Below are 22,935 nucleotides of genomic sequence, written 5' to 3'. Positions count from 1 at the left end.
TAAATGTCAAGTTTCTCCTGAAGAGTCTGCTTAGAAGAGAGAAAAAATGCTTCATTTTGTAGATGATTATTTTCTTTCATGTGTAAAAGAATTTCTGCCTATATAATTTGTAAAATAAACTACTTATAAGCACCTTTTAATTTATGGAATTTTGAGCTGTTACTGAGTGAAGTTCAAAAGTTTTTGAATCATACACTCGGTAGACAAAAATAGTCATGGTGGTGTAAGTTACTCGACAATTGTATTCTGACAATTTAAACATGTAATGCCTTAATCTGGTTTAGTATTTTTAGACCTTTAGGGGTCAGCATACCCTAAGAATGGTTCAAAAGGTTAAGTTTTCCAAAGTAGGCAAATTAACCTGATTCTCTGTGAAATATTTTCTGTCTAATTGCAAGAAATTATCTTCTGCTACTGCTCAGATATTTTAAAACTGAGTAGTTACTGAGTTTCAGTTTCAGTTACTCAGTAGTTTACTGAGTTAGTGTATTATTTTTCTGATGCATTAAGTCAATATTTTGTGCTGTTTAGACAGCTGTTTCTTTCAAGCTAACACTTTATGTACCCAATAGAAATTGTTATATAAACAAAAGTAAAATTTATACACCTTTCTTTAGCATAATCATTAATCAGTCATGTAATTCTTTGTGCTTTTGCTCCTGGGAAAGTTAGAAAAAGGGATTATGGGTAAATTGTCATCCTATGGTGTGGATGAGAATTTTTTTTTTCTCAGAATTTAATTTGGGTATTAACAGCTAAATTACATTCACTTATCATGAAGATAATAGGTCCGTTTCAGCAACATAACGTTCAATATGTGCACTTAGTAGATATTCTAGTGCATTTTCTCATTGTATTGCTTAAGCACTTCTCATTTTCTGTGTAAATGTGTGTGCTGAGGAGTATGCTATTTTGTGTCCTGCTGGCTCTGTCATCTTCATATATTTCCTTGGTACAGTTGGTACTGTACTGTATTTAGATTTTCCTTTCTTGTAACTTTGAAGTTTAAAAGCTGGGTTTAGAATAACACTGTAATGATTTATTCACATTTTTAAATAGCCTACTGAAATATTGGAGATTACATTATTTGTCAACAAATAAGGATGGCAAAGCAAATATAAGATTAAATTTATCTGACTAGATGAAAATTCAGTCAAGCAATGAGAATTTTAAAAAAATAGAAAAAACAGATACAGAGAAGTGTTAGGTTTATGGCGGTTATGTGGGATAATGTGTAACCTGCTAATCAATGTTATAAAATAAAATACTTGAAAGGAAGGTAGTGTTTAAGAGGAGTGTATCTGAAGTGTTTGATAGGTGAGATTTTCTTTTTAACTTTCCGAGTTGTTTGGAGTATAGTATGCCTGTGTGGATTGAAGAATTTGTCACTGTTCTGTTCTATTAGGAAGAATTAAAGAACAGTTTGTGTGTAAGGCTTGTTATTTTGTATTTGTATCTAGTTTAAATGTACTCTTTCTCTTGTTTTTAATAGAAGGTTAATGCCTTTTTTCATTTCCCTCTAAGGATACTTGAGAGAATGTACCAGGAACATTGGCAGCAGACCAGTGAGGCCTGTGCCACTTAGAAATGAAAAATATTCAGGATCCAAGCTAGACAGCCTAGAATAGTATTCAATTATGAAAAAAAAACTTGTATTGGCAAATAGGTGCATATCTTTGCATTACAGTGATGGTGGGTGTGGGGAAGCACATTGCATTGGGGTAGAGTTGTTCCTTCAGTAGGGTTTCCACGCATGATGAAAACTCTGAAAACATTAATACTGTGAAAATACAAGAGGGAACTTGAACCTAGGTGGTTTCTCTTCTTATATATATGTTTAGGACTTGATATGGCAGTTTTCCAGAAGTGCTACCAGGATTGGAAAGTGGTGAGTGTGCAAATGCTGGAGTTAAATTTGTCTTATTTGACTCATGTGCCCTGTTTAATTAGGTGCAGCTATACTTCTGTATTGTATAGTCTTTAACTATTGTAACGTTTTGGCTTATGTCATATTGATGAGCATCCATGCTTTAAGGACATGGCAGAAATTAGGAGAAGTTTTAGAATTTTAAGTACTGTTTGGTCTGTTTTGAAAACAAAATTAGAGTTTTGCTGACTCCAGAAGTAAAATCATTGTATAATTTTTATTTGTAAATTCCTAAGACAAGTTAATAGATTGATTTTTTAATGGCAAAGTTGTTTGCTTTCTTAAAAGGTGATTATTATGTTTTTCAAGCATAGAAATAAATATTTATGTATTGCTGAGCCATTACTTAAAGCATATATTGAAATGTAATTCAGTGAACCAATTTCACTTCTCAGAATTTGATGGCAAGTTTAGTTATGATCCATATAGGCACTTTCCATATATCTTCAAAAGAATACTTGCAGCTTGTAAATATACTTCAAAATTGCATGTCTGGAAACTAGTTCAGAGGAGACTAAAGAGCTGTGATAATGTAGATTGGAACAGAACTGCAGAATCAGCTTGTGCAGGAAAATTTGTAATGGAGGTGTTTTATCTGGTGAGCTGTGGGTTTTTGGGGTGTTTTGCATTCATGGTAATTGAGGAAATGTAGTCACATGCAAAGTTTAAGTAAAACAAATCATCTTTATCTTATTAGAAGTAGAAAACTCTTCTAGTTGTGTAATGGTTTTAATGTACTTTTTTGTAGATTTGTTTTTGCAATATTAATTACAAGGACTTGTTTGTCTGGAATTTCTATTGTGTGAGTTTGACACACACAAAGATGAATGGGTAAAGAAAGCCTTGAGAGGAATATGGTGTTGTAAATGCTCCAGTTGGGTAAAAAAGCAGCTAATTGTAATGTGCTGCTGCCCATTTCTCCAGAATGTAACCAACGCAGCTGTAAACACTCTAAAGCAAATCTAAAGCCCCTCTTCCAAGGCTGTAACAGAAGTGAAATTAAGCATACTTGTCATAGTGAAGTCTCTTTCTTCTTTTACATGCCTCAACAGGAGATACTGTGAGCCTGTTCTCCCTCTCCTATTTTTTTAGCATTTAGCAATTTATTTTTTAGCAACAAAGTGCTGTTTACTTGGAAAAGAAAGAAAGCCTGAATATTGCAAGGGTGGTTTGTATGCAGAAAAATCTACGATATGCAGAGGCAGCATCCTCTGCACCCATGTGGCTCAGCTGATCAGTGTCTTCCATGTGTGCTGTGCTTTCAGCATCAAACTCACTGTGTGCTGTCAGATCCCCTTGCAAAGTGCCAAGTGTAGTTTCAGGTTTCTCTGAATGATGTAAAAGGCTGAAAAGAGGCTGAGAGGATGAACTTTCCTAGGTAAAACCTAGGAAAGTCCATCCTCTCAGCCTCTTTTCAGCCTTTTACACCTTTTATACACCTTTCTTTAGCATCCTCTCAGCCTCTTTTCAGCCTTTAGGTAAAACCTAGGAAAGTCCCTAGTTGAGCAGCACTAAGTGTAGAAGATGCTCTCTTCCATGGAAGGAAGAAGGAATAGTGTGGTGTAACTTAGAAGATAAGAATATGCTAATGATAACTGAAAAATCATCCAATACTGCTTGGTCTTTCCTGTAAATATAATCATCCCTTCATGCATATAAATTCTCATCTATTCTTTTTCCACTCCATTTCTTTCCTTGTCCATTTTGAGTGGTAGAATACAGCACATTTTTAGCCAGACTGCGTGCAGAACGACTCCTCATCAGAAGCACAACTAGATATCCAGTACTTGCCTTACTCACTGCAGGGTTATGAATATGATTTTGTTGAACCCTTTATGGTACGCTCAAAACGTGTAGGGCCTTATCTGCACTGAGGGCTGAAAGCACTCAGGATGGGGAGAATGCACACCTTGAAGTATTGCACTTTGAATCTTAAGTGTGTAAAGTATGAGTGCAGCTAACTTCAGAATGTCTTGAAATGTACTTCAGAGAGAACAGCACTTAACTACCACAGTAATTTTTAAGTAGTGCTTCAGAAAGAGCTTTAGAAGACCTTGCACAAATGCAAAAGGAATTTGGTTATTTTCTTCTTCAGAAACCTTCATTACTTCTATTTTTATAACAGGTAGAATGGGGCTTAAGTTCAGAGCAAAAATATTTTAAAATTATTATGAAAAGGTTCTTCAGAGAGTGCATTGCCAGCTCTTATTTGTGAGTTCACCTGCATCTTTAGTAGAACAGTACTGGAGTAAAGGGTGCGGGGGCAAGGTGTCTTTATGCAGAGTGATCTTTCTTTTATGTCAGACACTTAAAATTGCGATGTTTTTCTTTACTTCTAAAGCTGTAGTTTCCTGGGATTTTGTTTAGAACTCTTAATTTAGCAAAGCTTTAATTGTTTGTGTGTGGTAGGGGAGGTTGAGTACATTTGGATAAGAGAATTTTCGCTATAATTAATGGGCACGGGGAAACATGACCCTGCCTAGATAAAAGGGAGTTCTGGATCATTAAGATTTAGATAATGGAAGGGGGCTATATGTGAAAAGCAATTGTCTGATATGACAATAGCAAAAGACAAATGGGGTGGGAGGGTTTACTTTGTTTTTAGTTGGTTTAGAAAACATAAACACAGCATGCTTAGTAAAACTCCAGCAGACACTATGTTTGGAAATTATGTAATGACTCCATATAGGCTGTAATGATATCCTGAAACCCTGTATTTAAACTAACCTGAATTACAATGAGAGATAAACAGAATATTTACCCATCCCTTATGAGCTGCTGCTGATATGTAAATTTATTCTTCTACTTTGCACAAATATACTTTTGAGCTACTGCTTAAACACTTCAAGGTCCTTAGCCAAACAGTTTTAATGATGCCTCCAGTATTATGAAAGTGTGACATTTGATGAATGCCTTGTATAGTTGTGATATCAGGGAAAGTGTAAACAAAAAACGCACATCAAGTCATCGTGCAACACCTAGATAATTTATAATTTTACTGTTTATATCCATCTTGACATTTTTTATCTGCCAAAGGCAGGTTTCATTTGGAATCTTAATCTGAGATTTATTTGGTGGATCTGGAAATCATAGCTAGAGTTCCCACAGGAAATGGTCCATCTACCAACAGATTAAATGGCAGTCCTGCAGTTGTTAAGGGAGCTCTGCATTTAACACACATGCATACTCATTCAGTCTGCACTGTGGAGAAAAATTAAAGTAGTAACCCAGGTTTAGGAACAATGTAGCTAAAAAGTCCCATATTTGCTGAATGACAAAGGGTTATATAGCAGCATTTCATTTTATTATTCGTGCTTGAATTTCTTGTTTGCTTTGTTGAGTCTGCTGACGAATACTAATAAATGCCTGCAACAATCCAGACGAGAGATGCCTGGCAACAAAGCTATGCGGTGGACCTCCCTGATCTTCTCCAGTTCACAACCTGACCTTTTGAAAAATTGGCTGGGCTAAGCTGCAGAATTTGGGTGTAATGGTTATTGTTAACTCCAGCTTTAGGCTTTATTAATTTGTGTGATCAAGACTTACCTATACTTCAAAGTTTCTGAAGACCAAACACAATCATCCATCCATTAGAACTAACATTGTGTTTCAGTGAATCCCACTTACTATCTGCCTAGAGATTCTGCTGTTTTGATGCATTCGGAATATAAAAATGCTTTTTCAACTGTGAGACCAGTCCAATGAAAATCTGGTGTCTTCTCAGAGACTAATATTTTAAAATAACAATATGTTAATGAATTGCAAACGGAGAGTGGAATGCCAAAGGAAAAGTCTGATATTTACACATTAATAAATGCATCACAATTAACTGCAGTGAATACCAATATAATGATTTGCCACATATTTTAAAGACTGAGTAGCATTTTTCCATTTTAAATATTCAACAGTTTGTACACAATTGCTGTTTAGCTGAAGAAAAGGAGGACAAAAGACTTAGTGAGAGAATCAGGCAAAGGAACATCATTACTAAAATAATCAGAATCCTTGGAGAAATGTAAAAAAATTGCCTTTGCCAGAATATCTCCCAACTGTTCTTAATATTTTTCTTAATTTATTTCTTTATGAAGGGTGTTGCCTGGGTTCCACACAAGTACAGGTGAATACCGAAGCATTCAAAATAACACAGATGTCCCTCAACTTTTGTTGCTAAAACAGAATTCACTGATCTCTTTAAGGAATAAAAAAACCCCCCGAACCATTAAGCTTCTGAGTTTTGTCCATATTTTAGCAGACAAAATATTTTCAAGCCTCTTCTTTTTTGGTGTATTTATGTGTTATGGGATATAGAGCAAGCAAAAACATTAATGCATAATATAGCTTTGGTTATTCGTGTTGCATTTGCAGATAACTTTCTCAACAAAGTTGCACTAAGATCATGTTGTTCTCATTGTTCAGCTTTTTCAACAACTCAAATGCTTAGCTGTAGCCAGAGATCAAGTATTTGAATTGCATTGCTGTGTTCAGCTGATTGACTTCTAAAGCAGTTTTAATTGTTTGGAATTTCTTTGCATCAGAATGATTCTTAATATAAGTAATTTCCTTTATTCTGCCTAATATTGAAATTACAGGAAGTTTATTTGTATTGTACATTGCACATCTGTCTTCCAGTATACAAATACTGTAACCTAATCTGTCATGTGAATTAAAATTATCATCATAAAGAAGTATCAAAAGATACTATTTTAGTTATTTACAATTAATACTAATTTTTTTATTGTGTAAATGTTAGTTAGCCATTCATAAGTAAAATTGATGTTTTTTTCTTGAAGTACAGTAGATGTTAGTTTCTAAAACATCTCTGACAGAAAAGAGTAGAATTTGACACCGCAGCAGGAGAAAAGAGCAGGGAGGGCCATCAGTCAGGTAACACGGGCTCCAAGATGCAGTGTGGATCCAGAGCCTTCGACTTCTGGCGCTTTTCCTTCTGCTATGCTGTCATGGTTTAGGAATGGTATTCTCCAGTTCAGCACTCCCACTAAAACCTCATGCAGCTCCCCCCACACCCCTCCAACTGGAGCCACAAAAGGTAAAGATCCCAGGTTCAGAGAAAAGCAAATCACTGGGAACAGCAATGAGATATGAAAACTAATAGTACCAGCAAAAATACTAATGACAGAGGGTATAAGAAAAGAAACAATTCAGGAGAAAAATACATGCCACAGCACACTCAATAATAGACGACCCTTTCCCCCCAATAATGGTCAGTACTGGATGGCTCCCTGCAACACATTTTGTGGACCAGAAGGCACCTTCTCTTCCCAGAAAAGAGTCCTCCTGAGGTGAGGTGGTATAGAACAATGTCTGTGACCTGGCCATGTCCCCTCCTGGCTACTACAAAAATTAACCCTGTCATTGCTGGAACCTGCACATTTTCCACCTGATAATCCAAAAATTTTGCCTTCAGGCCTGTTAGTGATGATTCCCAAAATCCCTGGGCAATTGAGGTTTCCTATTCAAGCCCACTCAGGACTGTTGACACTCAAAGAACAGAGTCTTCTGAGACACCAGGAAAGGTATTCAGCTGTCTAATTTCTTCTGTCTCCAGCAGCTATCCCAAAAACCCAATGATGCTCTTTTGGTTCCTTGAAATACCCTCTCCTGATATAATAGGGATCAGGTGGTTATCTCTGGCCCCGCCTCTGCCTTCTGTTCTGTGAGCCTTGTTTCCTCTCTACTCCTCACTAAGCAAACTGACTTGGTCTTGGATTTCTTCTTCTTTATAGGGGCACCTGCTACTGGCACGGGTTGTTCCCCTGCTTCAGCTGCAATTTGAGAGGCCATGGTGCCTGTAGGTTTGCTTTCCTACTCCTCCCCTGGAGGGTGTTCTCTAGTATTGAACTGTGTCCAGTAAAGAGTAGCCAGGGCCCAGCAAACTGCAATAAATTGTTCCTCTCTGGAGTTGCCACAGCATTTTCCTTGCCGTGCAGCATTCTGTCACTTTAAACAGGGTCTTTATTTGTTCAGGGGTGAAACCATTGGAGCAGAGAATTTCCCCAAAAGCTGGCCCATTCTCTTCCATATTCTATGCCACTCATGACCATCCACCCTGAGGGCAGATCTCTGAATGACCTCCCTAGAAATCTCTGTTCTGACTAAATATGGTGTAGACTGCATTGAGGAGAAGTGGCAGACTTGGCAACAAGAATATGCTTTCCTTAACATCCAGCAGGAGTTAAAAATTCTCAAAAGCTGTTTTAACAGGTCTGAAGGAAGAAAAGGGGATGAAAAGCTGGGGAAAGTCATCCCCCCTGTTCCCACACACTGGGTATAATTGTCAATGGACCCCCAGAGGTAGTACCTGAGTAAGGATAGGAGAGGAATACTGAATACACATCCCGAATTACCTTCATTGTCCTTGATGTTATCATGTCATAAACTGATATCCCACAGTACAGCAACAAAGCAATCCTGATCCCTCTCCCTGCTCTGAAAAAGATCATCGTGAAGAGCATATATGGGAATATATACATGGTTTTATACATTATATACACACCCATTTCAACAGCCCAAGCAACGTTGTGACCACTGGCTCTGGACCTAATACAACAAATACTTAGATCAAATCTGTTTCTGACCTACTCTGGGCAGATCTGTTGAATCTCAATCCTTCATGCCTCACACTGGGCTCCAATTATGGCTGTCTTGGTTTAGGAAAGGTATTCTCCAATTAATTCTTCCATTAAAACCATATGCCACTCCCTCTCTGCCCTCCAATTTGAGGCAGGAAAAGCAAAGATCATGGGTTGAGATAAGAGCAATTTACTGGGTACAGCAATGAGATAAGAAACTGAGCAGTAACAGCAACAATACTAATGATAGAGGGAATAAGAAAAGAAACAATTCACACAGAAACCACACCCCCAGTCCCCCAAATACCCCTTCCCTCCTAACAGGCAATACCAGACAGCTCCCTTTGCCACGTTTTCATACCCAGAAGGAGCCCTTCTCCCTGGAAGAGTCTCTTTCCCCTGCCCCTGGCAATGATGTGAGTTGGTATAGAGTAATTTCTGTGTGCTGGCCATGTGCCCTCCTGTCTACTGCAAAAATAAAGCCTGTCCTGGCAGGAACCAGGACACATAGCTTGCTCAGTGACCTTAATGCAGTTACTTCATCACTCTGTGCCTTAGTCTCAATGACTTTACAATTACTATCACAGCACTTAGGCATCTCCTACAAAATATCTGTGAGAGTTTGCATAAAAATGTTCTTTCCAAGACTTATTTCAATGCACATCTGTCTTGTATATCTTAAAGTGAGAGGAGATATCCTATCTCAGAGATAAATCCAGGATCTTTATGAGTAAGAATTACTTAAATGTAAGTTGATAGTCGCCATTCTTTTGAGCTGACCCATGATGCTCTCCACAGAGCCCATGGTCATGTATTGTTGGGGCATTGAATGTACAATGCATCTATGTTGTGATTTCCTCTTTGCTACTGCCAAAGGTTTGGCAGGTAATACATGGTAATTTGGTTGGGCAAAGCACAGAGAAATGAAAGGAATTAGCTTTGTATTACAAATCTACTCTGAGCTCAGTCTTTGCTTGCTATCATGTTCCTATGACTGCCATTCTTCCATGCTACAGAAGTGATTTTGTGAGATCTTAGAGTCCTGCTGAATAATCTTGAATACTAAATAACTTGAAGCTTAGTCAGTTTTCTTTAAACATTAGAAAAAGTGCATCATGAAGGGACAGCCATTTGCTCTTAGTTGCAGATTACTTGGTCTCAGTATACTACACTGCACTGAAGGGGCCTAAATAATTGCTAACATAAGTAAATCGGTAGTAAGTCCAAAGACAATAAAGCTTCACTTTTTCATGTTGTTTGTCTTGGAGAAAGCTTATATTACAGACCTTTTATTTTTGTACTGACCTTTTGTAATTGTTTTCCTGAAACAGGAATTACCTTCTTGAAAATTAGGTACAGCACCTTTTCTTGGGATTAACTATGAAAAATTTTTCGTAGGTCATGGGAAAGATAAAACAGAGAGGAAATGAGTCAAAAGTAATGAACACCTTTGACATACGCATGTAAATCATGTATATTGCATCTGTGTTAGCTCAAATATGAATGAAAAAGGAAAATACAGGCATTCTGAAAATGCGTAAGACCTAAACCAACTCTTATCACTAATGCCAGACAATAGGATCAGATTTTTCCACCAGACTAATTTTCCTTCTTTGCATATTTGTGCCTATAAAAGCCTTGAATTTCAGTTCCTACTCATTTTCACGATTTATGCCTTTTAATCATTCAGTAAAGGGCAAACTGTTGAACAGTCAGAGTCTTTCACAGTCATTCTGTTTGGTAGGAGTTCCAGTAGTTAAGTAGCTGAGTGTATGAATGTTTGTCTTTTGACAAAATGGTTGACTCATCATTTTCAGCTCAAAAAGGAATATTCAGCCATAGTACTAATTTCATTTACAAAGCTTGAAAAGTTAGTGGCCATCAGGCTAAATTTTTTGTCTTATTCTTCTAGGAAAAACATTAGCTAATTTGAAAGCGAATAATAACAGAATAGCAGTTAGTCAAGTGGAACTGAAGGTGAAGTTCTAAAGTAATGCTTTTACATGCATAGCTATTGCAGCAAGTGGTGTAGATGTGTGATTTGTAGTGGGGCAATATCAAGTTCTTTTAAACCATACTAAGTGTGTCCTATTATTCCAGTGGAAACAAGTTAGTTTTGTATAGGGCCAGGGTGGTTCCTTGCATAGATAATTTTGTTGGATAGTGAATATTCCCTCTTGTTTGAAATTCAAAATGTTTGATATTATACAAACAAAGCCCCCAGAGACATTGAAATTGTGTTTTTGTTTAGACTGAGAAGAAAAAATACATGATTGCAGCCCAGACAGCCAACAGCATCCTGACTGCATCAAAAGAAGTCTGGCCAACAAGTTGAGGAAAATTATTGCACCTTTCCACTCTGCCCCTGTGAGACCCCGTGTGAAGTAGTGCATCCAGTCTTGGAGCCCCAGCACAAAAAGAGTGTGGGCCTGTTGCAAGAAATCCAGACTTGGCCAGGAAGATGATCAGAAGGCTGGAGAACGAGTCCTGTGAGGACAGAGCTTGCAAGGCTGAGAGAGCTGGGGTTTTTCAGCCTTGAGAAGAGAGGTCTCTGGGAAGTCCAGTATTTGAAGGAGACTTATAAAAAGAGAGGGAGAGCAACTTTTTACACAGGCAGATAGTGATGGGACAGGGAGGAGCAGTGTCAAATCAAAAGAGGAGAGATTTAGGTCACATATTTGGAGACATTCTTTACTCACAGAGTGGCGAGGCACTGAAACAGGTTGTCTAGAGAATTTATGAATGCCCTGTCCTAGGAAGTTTTCAAGGCCAGGCTGCATGGGGCCCTGGACAACATGATCTCATGAGTGGCCTCCCTGCTTACAGCAGTGAAGTTGCAACTAGATGATCTTTAGGGTCTCTTCCAACCCAAAACATTCTGTGATTCCATGATTAACAGGAGGAATTCTGGAGGCTTTTATTAATTGAGGTTAACTACCTCAAATAGAGCACAATGTTTTGTTTTACATTTTTTCAAATGTATTTAATCTGACAGTGTCACAGTGTCATAGCTACTGAATTTTCAGTCATCTTTGCTCCTGCTCCCAGCGTATATATATGGCTCATTCTCTTCCTTTCTGCTTTTACTTTTTCCTATTATGCCTTACTGCTCTCCTGCTTGGGGTTTGTTCATGCAGACTCATGCAGTCTTTTGCAGACAGATAAGAACATACTATGTCTGTGCCACAGACCAACTTAAAACAAATACTAGTAAGCTATAGGTAGCAAGCTGTAAGTACTATTACATTTGAAGCTGATTTGGTGCACCTCGAGCTTCTAGTGTCCCCATACTTATCTGCAACCAGATCTGTAGCCTGTGTGCATGTTCCTTTGGTTTTTGTTTGTTTTCCCTTACTCTTATTCTGGGGAGATTCCCTGCAAACCTCTGAGGTGATCAGTGCATTTTAGTAGGGTGCTGAAAGACAACAGACAGGGGGAAGGGGGTGTCCACCCAGCTGGATGATGGGACTGCTGAATATTGAGTGGTATAACAAGGGATGCTATTGCCTCTTTAGTCTTCCAGTTGAATCTGCACCTCCTGTGCATTTATCACTGTTGGTGCGGGCTTCTCTAATGCTGTGCTTTCGCTGATCTCGGTGCTTATCCCCCACTTCTCAGAAGAAGCTGTGAGGAATAGTGGGTGCCTGCACAGTATGATGTGTTTAATGTTTTTACTTGACTTTTTAACCACTCCCAGCTTAACAATACTGGATTCTGTTCTGCCTTTACTGTTTCAAGCCATGATAGCATTATCTTCCCCTTACGTCCCTCACAATCAATTCCCAGATTTAATTCTAGTGTCTTCATATTCCTTCTTCTTAACATTTGCTTTTCTTTCCCGCAATGTGAACAAGCTATTCATTCAAGATAAATACATACAGAAGATCAGCTGTTCAGCTTCTCCCTATAGTGAAATATTAATCTGGGCTACTGAACTTGTACTGTTTTATATGGAAAAAATGTTGTTTAGTGTATTCAAGAACCAGAATCAGCAGTGGTGGTACCACTTAATGAAATCTACATAATTTTTTCAAAGCTTGCAAGGCTGTTTTACCCTTTCTCTGATGTTCCCTGTGCAGCCTGATTATTGCAAATGCTACTTACTCCCCAGTGTGTGTCTGCAGCATTGGTAATTAGTGCACAATACGATTTGCAGGAGGCATGAGGAAAAAAAGCACTAAAGTGCATTGATTAAAATTGCCACTTGATTTAGCAACAAGACAAGCTACCATGTACCAAAACCTAAATTATTTGAAGTGGGAGTCATGGGCTATATAAAGAATAAAGTGGTTTTAAAAATAAAATTAATCCTATGTCCATTGACCTGACAGTGTTAAAAATGTCTTCCCCAAAGCATTCTACTGACAAATTTCACGTGTTGATTAAAAAAACCATTACAGCTTTATTAAATGAGTAAAAACCTCTCACCTTAATGCCCTTGGGCAGAGTGCTTTCAGTTGTGGGTGGAAGAGGCTAGCATCATCTTCTCTCTTACAAAGCCAGTGGAGAAAAAACAGATCCTCTGTTTCCAAGAATGGCGCTTACAGCCTTCCTGTGATGCTACTTAGTCTTACCCATGTGCTTGAGGGAATTGAATCTAGATGAAAAGGTGTCCTGCAAATGTATGTTGTCTAAAGAAGCAGCATTAGCATTAATAAATGCCAATACAATTCTAGTACTATTCTAAATTCTTTTTTCTTTAGCTGCAGTAATTTACAGTTAAAAACACGTATCTTGACATGACCCAAGGATTTAGCAGAAGTGCAACTGCTAATGCAGATATTTACATCATCATGCAGTCATGTTCACTTCTGGTTTTAAAAATAAAAAGCTGCCTGCTGAACTGACCTGTCATCTAGAGACCTTTGCTTCTTGTTTACAGAATATTCAGAATGTTATAGAAAACCTGCTGATGGTCATCTGACCCTCTTACTCCCTGCTGCTCTTCCATGTAAGCATAAGTGATACTGTTGGGGTGGCCCGGGAAGTGTTGCATGTGACTGTATGGCTCTGGGCATGATGATCAAGGGTGTGGGAACCAGTGGTGTTTGCCTTGACCCTTCTCCTAAGAGGGAGGGGCATGGAGGAGGGTTGAGTGAAGTAGATGAGGCCTTCTTCAGAGAATTGGAAGAACCCTCACGTTCAAAGGTCCAGGTTCTCATGGGGTACTACAGTGATGTTAATGATCTTCTGGAAGGACAACAGAGGGCTCAGATGATCTGTAAGTTGCTGGGGACAACTTCCTGTTACAAATTATTGAAGTGCCAGCAAGGTGATTTCCAGTGGTCTCTGCCAACTTCAGTGACTCTTCTGTGCTCTCTTCTTAAGTCCTGGAATGAATGGAGCAAATTAACAAAACAGGAACTGTGAAAAGAAGAAAAACTTGCTCTCATGCTAAGGGAATAGAAGCAGCCTAAAACATCATCTAAAGTTTTTAGCTCTCTGAAGGGAGATTTTCCTTCTCCAACTTTCATAGGGCCAAAGTAGAGTACCATGGTGCTAAACAAGGAACAAAGGTTCTTGGTAATACCATCACTTGTTATTTCAACATTGTGCTTGAATTCTTCCACAGAAGGTGACACACTTCACTTGAGGCACTTCACATATATACCTACATACATACATACATACATATATATATGTATATATATATTTATATAGTGTATAGAATAAGTGGATGCCCTAAAGAGTAGGAGGAGGAGGAAAATTTGTCATGGCACGTGAAGCATTGCACCTTCCCTGCAGCATAATTTGCAACTGCATTTACACAGACACCACATCTGAAACAGGAGAAGTGAACATGATATTTCATAGGAAGTTCTTTATAATATAAATCAAATGGGAAACACAACTCTCTATAAAATGCTTTGCAAGTATGGAAATTCAGACTAGGTTAGTTTTCAGATAGTACTTACTGGAAAGGATTCAAAATTTTGCCCTTATGTATTGTCACTCCCAAATTGAATCAGGTTCTTGGAGTATATTTGGTGATTTTTTAAACATATGTTTATCTAGAGATCCTTGCTCCTTACTGTAAGGAGGAGTAAGAGATCAAATCCAGTTTTTAGACGTAGCAGCACTTCAGAGGAAATCTGCTCAAAAACCTACAGGATTTCAAGCCAGTGGAAAAAGCCTACACTTGTTCCAAGAATCCAGGTGGCTGTGGCCTTGTGTTCAATTTCTGCACTGGCTGTGAAATGATATGAGGAACATATTGCAATCACAGTACTGAAAGTAGTATTATACTTATCAAAAAATATTTTATGATAATGGTCCCCACATGCTAAGAAACAAAGAGGCTCTGTTGACTGTTGTTTTTCTAGTGTAAAGATCAGTGGTTACAGTTTACAGAAATGGTTAGAGTGGATTCAAGTAAGTTTGTGCTGAAGATGCAGGGAATGCATCTCTGGATGCAGAGAATATACAGATGAGCAGTGTGTCCTATAACTTTTTCCTGGAGGTGGTAGTTGATAGCTTCATGTAGGAAGCTGTTAAACCTGACTCCAGCCAATTCCCAAGTCACCTCTTGGGGCCCTTGGGCTGTTTCCTGAGCTCTTGGCTGTGTCTTTCCTTGTTTAAGGAAAGAGGAATCTATTGCAACACACTTGAGAGGCAGTTTTCAGTATTTTTTACATGGAAACGGTGCTTATAACTGTGTTTACCTGCAGGATGGCAACTTGATACTTATTGATTTGTATTTTTGGTCTATTTCTACTTGATTTCAACTGTATAGGCAGTTTCTTATTATTTTTGAGAGGATGTTATAAGGTGGATCAACTAATATATGCCCTATATTTTATCCAAAACATTTGGAAACATTAACTTTATTAAATAAGCAAAAGCTCTAATGTTTGTTCTCTACTAATCTAAATGAAAGAATGAAAAATATATGCACCTTTTTTCCATTTCCAGTGGTTTTAGGCTGCTTCCTTCTCATTTTTTAATATAATTCTATAATTAAAACATACTTGTCCTTACTTTATGAAAGAGCATTCTTGGAATGTGGATCTTTCTTTCATTTAAATGCCTTGATATCAGAAATATGTCCTAAAAATATCTAGTAGCCAAGCTAAGAGAACTAGCTATCACACTCAGCAATTTAATCAGATAATTTTTTGCTTTGGCACAATTTCTGCTTTGCATTCTTCAAGTTCTTTAGTTGTATGAGGCTGTACCTCACACTCTCCAGGAATGAATAATGGTGCTTTAAATTTGTTGTTGCTAATTACAGCTTGATGATACTCCTTTTGTAGCCAAAATGCATTTGAAAGAAACCTAACTGTAAGTAAGAGTCTAGTTATAACCTGAAAATTTCCCTCTCTACAGCAGAAATTCATCATATCTCACCATAGTGGAGCTGAATTTTGTAAGAGATAGGTAAATAATTTTCTACAATCAGCATTATTTTAAGAAGTCATTTATGGGGGAGGAGGGATTAGGAAATGATGATGAATTTTTTATGTTTCCATGAGAAAAATACAGTAAATGGGTTGTAATTCCTATGTCCATCCATGCTGTAGGTAACAGGTCTCATTCCTTAGTGAAGGGACAAAGAATTTGTGAATCTGAAACTAAATCACTTGTTCCTTTCTACTACTGTATTTTATTCTTATAACAAGCCATTTTCAAATGAAAAATCTCAAGTTTGTGCTTCATTCTCCAAATGAGAAAATGTGTTTGTTTCTCTTTCTAATTAGAAACACACATCTTGGATCAGAAAAAAGAAGACTTTTGTGCTGAACTTCAGTTTTATAAGAATTCTCAAAAACCCACAGAATTTTTCATCCAGGCAGAAACTGAAGCACCAAAACTTTCAGATTGGCGAGTAACCAGTCAAAAAGGAGGAGTCCTAACTGGCTGTAATTCTGGTTCTGAAGAATCAAGGTAAACCCAAGGAATATACCTCTATAGAGTTTTTCTAGATTCAAATTATTGACAATATACACATGTTTTTTTGAATAAATATAGGGAAATTTGCTTCCCACATGGCAATCAGTAAGCTTTTTACTTAGACTCACTTATCTGCCCTTCTTCCCTTGTGGAATGTAGGATTTCACCTCTGTATTCTCTAGCACTCATAGAAAATATGATCATGGCAATGATTTATATCACACATTGTGGGTATTTCAATGACTGGGATCTCTACAGAGAATTTTGAAAATGCATGCTGAACAGAATAAAAACAGATCTTGAAAACCTAGTAGTATCTGCGTCTTTGCACAACAAAACCTGAAATGTGATGAGTGAGTAGGAAGCAGGAATAAAGCAGGGTGAAGTATAAATGAAGCTGGGAGGGTGAAGATGAGAATACCTTGTAGCAGTCTGTGACAGGAATCTGAGGACTGGCTAATATGGTTGAAAAGTTTAATATAGACTCTGAAGATTTTATTGTGTCATTAATTTTGGTCATTTCTTGTCACTAGTGTTTTTACTCAGCAGTGGCCCTCTATAGCAGTCTTAAGAAATATAAACACGCATTCTATATGTGGCACAATGTACAAAGGTATAAGTAGCTGGCTAGTTATACCTTTGAGTAGCCAGCTGGTTAGGGAACATGTTACCAGTTTTGAGTGACTTAGGCAGTCTGAATACCAATTTTTAACTGAGAGCGTCAGAGTTGTTTTTGAAAATGGCACCAAGGCTGCAAAACCCTATTACATACTTCTGAAAAATACACTAATTCCTCACCTGTCTAGCAGATTCTACACCCAGTTTTGCTATCTTCATTATGATCTAACAGTGCCCTGTTTGGGCCAATCCCAGTCCTTAACACTTTTTCATTTTCCTTTTTGCATTTTTGCATTAGCCACTGAGATTTGCTGTAAGGGCAATGCATCCTGCACTAAATGCCAAGTATAATCCAGAGTGCTTAGGTACAGCCCAGCACAGAGTCACCCAAATATTGTTCATTTCACCTTTCACCAGCGCCACTCCTACTGGCAATCAGGCTTGTCTGGAACACTAAGATTAACCTCCCACAGTGATCATGTTGAACCATCTCAGCTCCAAGTATGTTATATGTAGGATCCCAAAGCTATATGCCAGAACCTGTCTTTGCCCAAATAGATTGCAATTAGAATATATGTTAACATTTCTTGATCTAGAAAAACAAAGGAAATGTTAAGTCAGTGTTGATTTGTGTTTTAGATGGTGGTCCTGGTGTACTGTCAATGTGATTTGTCTTTTTAGTTTTAAGGAGAAGGGAAGAGAAAATAAATACAGTGGAAGCAGGTGAAAAAAGGGTGGCTGAGTACAGACAAGTGTCTGCCTAAGAGAAGGACTCTTTGGAGCAATAGATAGCTTTCTTTATCTTTCTAGGATGTGAATTACATATAAAGTAATGTCTACACTGGAAGTAAGAGTTCAGAAGGTATAGCTTTTCTGTGGCTACTTCTTATCAGTTATTAGCTAAGAAGTGTATAACCAGAAAATGCTTAAGGAAAGCAAATGTTAAAAATTTGCTACTTCCCTTTCTAATCATTCATTTACTAATTTTGCTGCCATGTTACAAGTGATATCTGAGTGATCTGTGAGTAACAATGGATACCCAAGAAGTTTTGTGGAAGTCTTACTTTGAGACAGAATTTTTCTGGCCATTGAATCTTGTCTTATTTTAAGTTGTCTATGGCTAGTAAGTTATTTTAAAACTCCAGGTGGCATGCAGTATGGAATTCTGGTTGTCAGTTGTAATAGTTAGAATCATATCATAATTTTAGAGATTTCTTCAAGATTAATTCCTAGATCTTTTTTTACAGATATTCTCATATTCACTTCCTGTGAAATCATCCTACAAAAAAATTTGGTTTGCTTAAACGTGAGCATCACTTTGATCCCCAAATGTTTTATTACTTTTTTTCTTTCTGTCAGGCAATGAATTTTAGTATTTGCTTTCCTTAAGCATTTCCTGCTTATAAGCTTCATATCCCATTTATATTCATCTGTTTTTTGCCTTAGTACTGTTGGATATTTATTTACTATTCCAGATTTACAGATTCGTTTCAGAATTACAGCTTTAAGAAGTGGTAGAAGAGCATCTATTTTTTCTGACTATTTAATACATTTGCAGTGGTTAACAAGTTTATTAACAAGTTTTGATAATTTATTTCTGTGCATTTTGTTTCAGAGGGGTAGAACAACAGCTGGTTTTTAAATTATTTTTCTTTTTTTTTTTCACTTCCAAAATACAGCAGTGTAATTGATAACAGGATACTCCCTGAATTTATGTCCTCATGGAATGATGCTGAAGATTTAGGTGGAAGAACAGAAACTGCATTCCTTTTAAAAGAACTGGACACTCTGAGGGCCAAAAATAGAAAGGTACAATTGAGATATTCAAGATACCAATATTTGCTTTTTTATAAATGCCTTGCAAAACATGCATTTTGAATTGTGCTTGATTTAGTTTTGTTATTTATTTTAGTGCACCAATCACGAGCTTCCTGTCATTTTGGATTCTTAGTATCTGTTTAACAACTATTTCTCTGGAATTAAAAAAAAAAACCCTCTGACTTTTTTGATCAATGACATAGATTCTTGCACCCTGCATGAAAACCAATGAAGACCAAAGACTAGACCAGGATTTCATGAGTAGAATCCAATTATTGTGCCCTGATAACTTGGCTTTATCGAAGGGGAGAAAATTCCATCTGCCTTGAACACTGCATTGCTTCTAGTGTTAGCTGTGGTTGCATATGCCTAAAGAACCTAACAGTCTCTAGTCTTTCCATGAAGTGTCATTGAATATTCAAACTCAGATATCTGTCCAAGAAATTTAGTGAATATCCTTTAAAAGAAAGAACTTTATATGTGAAAGAATACCAATCTTCCATCTGATGAAGAATGTGAAAAAATATGCATTTACACTAGTCTTTTCAGACTGTGATGTCTGTATCTTGGTAGGAAACAGGCTATTCCTGCAACCACCTACGTTGTATTCCATGCAATTCTGAACTTCCTTAGCAAGAAGGACTACAGCTGGTGATACCTGAGGAAGAGAATCCCAAATAAAAACAATGGCATATGCATTGCTACTTGTCTCACAAAGCAAGATAGTCCAGATGTTAAAAAATATATTCTTAACATTTGTTCTTTAAACAAATAAATATAATGAATTGAACTTCTGTTTTAATGCTTAGTGTCTGTATTTTGGGGTGAGAAATCGTTGTTTACAATTTTATTGTGGTTGAATTACTTGTTGACAGTTTCAGCCAGATAAGAATCGTACTGTACATTTGTTCAATTCAGCTTCAAGATAAGCTGGCTGAAAAGGACAAGGAGCTGAAGACAATGAAACTGGACTTAGAATTGCAAGACAGAGCTACAGAAGCTAAGATTGCAGAAAGGATTGCAGGTACAGTAGGCAAGCGTTTAACAGATGGCTGTATGGCTCATACAGTACCCGTGGTTGCTATATGACGTGGCCTAGTGAATGTTAGCTTTATTTGCTAAAGGAGGGAAGATTTGACTTTTTTTTTTATGTGTGGCTGTTTAGAGTTGCTTAGAAAATAGATGGCTTTAACATCCTGGTACTGGTATTAGTAGGAGCTTTACCTGTATTCATACTGATTTGGGCATTAAATGCATTGTTAACACCATGTCAATCCAATCACAAAAAGGTTGTTTGTTTTGTTGGAAGGTCCTGAACAAACAAGGGGAAATAATGATTACCAGTGCCTCTACCTTTCAACCAGCAGTTCAAATACCACTTATTGTTTTAGCTGGTTCAGAGCAATACTACCCCCTCTCCGTGTTTGGAGATAGTCTCACATTCACCTCAACCAGGGACCTGCGCTGTTCTTGAAAAATCTGCTCTTTTGGTAGTTAAAATGAATTTTTGTCAGATGATGGCATATATCCAGTGAATGAAGTTTATATGAATTCTCAGAAGGAAAGGTTTTTAAGTTTATAGCTGAAAGTGAACATGTGCTTTTATTTGTTGTTAATTGTTCTTTGGATAGACATACAAGCATGGAGACAGTTTGTACTCTATGCTTGTGGAAACTGCTAATGCAATGGAGCTGGGCTTTCTTATTATTGAAAAGTGACTGTATATACAGTGTACCCAGTAGATGAAAAATACTCTCAGGATTTCATGAAGATGTTTAAAAAATATTAATGGGGGTGCTTTTATAAATTCATTGTATCATTTGTTAAGAAAGAAAGTGTAAGCTTGGTAAACTTGTTTCCTCATAGATCACATGCACTTCATAGAGTATTAATAGTACTAATAGCTATCCCCAAAATATTTGTATTAAAGGGAGGAGTAACTGTCTTCAGGAAAATGGAGCAGATGATAAACTCTCTAACTGAAAAACAGATGGCTGAAATGCCATCTAATAAAAAACTCCTGAGACTATGGTATAGTGTGAATATTATAGATGGAAAAGAAAGTTCCTAGATTTTCTGTTGTAGGGGAAGGGAAAGTCAAATCTAATCAACATCTTAGGAACAAAATGAAATACAGGCATGATTTTTATTCTTATTTAATTTCACATAACTGCTTGCTTTATTTCCAGAAGAAAGAAAAATCTGCTCTATGTGTCATTATTATATCCACCAGCCAAAAGCTAATGTAGATTGTTTGGCTTGAATATGAAGGTTTGTGCTTGTTCCTGGATATTTGCCCAGTAGTTTACCTCTGTACTTGATTCTCTTTGGTATAGGTGTTTATTGCTCATTAAAACCTGGAAAGAAAGGTGTGTCAAAAACACAGATAGTTTCATTTTTATGGATACAGTTGAAATACTTGTTAGGAAATTGTTGAAATTGTTGTTTTCCTACACTACTGCTTAAACTTTCTATTGATGTCCTAAGTATATTTTTCTCTTCAAAACAGAATGACATGAATATGGGTATAATAATTTAACATGCTTATTCTGTTTTAAAAGGAAGAACCTCAAATTTTAAAGAGAGCTACATAGTGTAATAACAATGACCTTTAAAAAATAACTTTTTTTTTTCTCCTTTTATGAGTACAGGAAGTATAAAATCCTTTAAATGCTGAAGAGAGAGGGTAAGAGGCTCCTTACTACTTAAACTGTTTGCCAAAAGGAAGCATCGTTAATATTTCACAGTTTTTTTTGCTTCCTGTCTTACAGTTCTAAGAATGTTACCAAATTTGGATAAATGGTTTAAAATCTGGAATTATGTGAGCCAAACTGGATTTGTGGAAGCCTATGTGTGTCTCTCTCATAAAAGCCTTGGGGAGAGTTCTAATGGACAAGCAGAACCTAATAAAGAACAGACGGTGTGTTCAAGGAAAAACTTAACCCCCTGCATTAAGTTCTTTGAGGAAGGGAGAACACATGCTGCTGTGATTTCAGGTTACTAGTTAATGTTTAATTACTGCAGTGTGTAACACATGGTATAGTGAAGCTTGTAAATATGGGTGTTTGCATTTTTATTATTACTTAGTACTGACTTTATGATAAGTAAGTGACTCCACAAAATTATATTGTAAAGAACATAAGAAAGGTACATCATAAAAGTGTAATCTACTTTGAGGAATATTAGAATTCTGTTTTAAGAGGTAACCCTCTAATTGGTAGGTTTTACCTAAACAAGCCCCATGGAAAGAATTGAAAAGTGAAGACAAAGGGTATTTTGAAATTAAGCTACAACAGTCTACAGAAACAAATAATCCAAAGATTGTGATTTCAGACTTTTAAGCATTAGAGATTATTGTTTCTGATGGACCTAGTTACCACAGATTCCTGCAGTTTATTCATTATTCTTCTGCTGGATTTTGTGTCATTCTGACCCGATGTCAGAAGGTATTGTTAGTTTCACTCCCTGTTATGAAGAAGAACAGAGGTGGAGGCAACATCAGGAAAACCCAGGGAAGTGCACATGGTAAAAGATCAGACACCAAGATAGTGTAAGCAAAAAAGGGAACAGCACGGGTATGAAGAATAGCCAGATCTGAAATTTGGGTGTGCAGAACTTTCATATGTTGAACAGAAGGAGAATGGGTGCCACCTGTGGGAGTGGAAAGGGGAAGGAGCATACATCTTCCCAGGACAGACTGGAAAATCAAGATGGAAGCATTGCAAAGGAGTAAGTCTTCAAAACAACTAGCTGAGAGAACAGATCTCACTTTGGGTGGATGTAGTGACTTCATTTTTTCCTAATGGAAGAATTAAGCAGGGTTATATATATGAACTTCTAGAGGAAGGAGGTGGTTGAGTGTAAGGGAGAGTTATAGAGCCTAGTGGTAACTTCTCTAGACTGGAAAAAATATCAAAGCCCTATTCTCACAGTGCCATTACTGCAGCAAGATATACCATAGTTGGCATCAGAACCAGAGCTCTTGGAATATTTTTGTTGCTATGAGAGTATATACTGAGCCTAAGAATAATTCTGAACGAAAATATAATAAAAATATTTGTCCTTATATCTTTCTGTAGCAACAGCTATTCC

General features: G+C 37.1%; 1 protein-coding gene across 1 annotated transcript in view; it reads left to right on the top strand.

Moving 5' to 3' along the window:
• The window catches only part of MIPOL1 (mirror-image polydactyly 1), a 181,710-nt gene that overhangs the window by 31,392 nt on the left and 127,383 nt on the right, over positions 1-22,935 (top strand). Inside the window, exons 6-8 of the mRNA XM_053946718.1 lie at positions 16,215-16,401; positions 18,705-18,834; positions 19,762-19,867. Of these exons, the coding sequence (XP_053802693.1) occupies positions 16,215-16,401; positions 18,705-18,834; positions 19,762-19,867 (423 nt within the window). The remainder of the gene's footprint in view (positions 1-16,214; positions 16,402-18,704; positions 18,835-19,761; positions 19,868-22,935) is intronic.

The sequence above is a fragment of the Vidua chalybeata genome, chromosome 6 (genome assembly GCF_026979565.1).
Source record: "Vidua chalybeata isolate OUT-0048 chromosome 6, bVidCha1 merged haplotype, whole genome shotgun sequence".
Lineage (NCBI taxonomy): Eukaryota > Metazoa > Chordata > Aves > Passeriformes > Viduidae > Vidua > Vidua chalybeata.
Note: the sequence above shows the minus strand (reverse complement) of the source record. Positions and strands in the feature narration are given on the sequence as shown.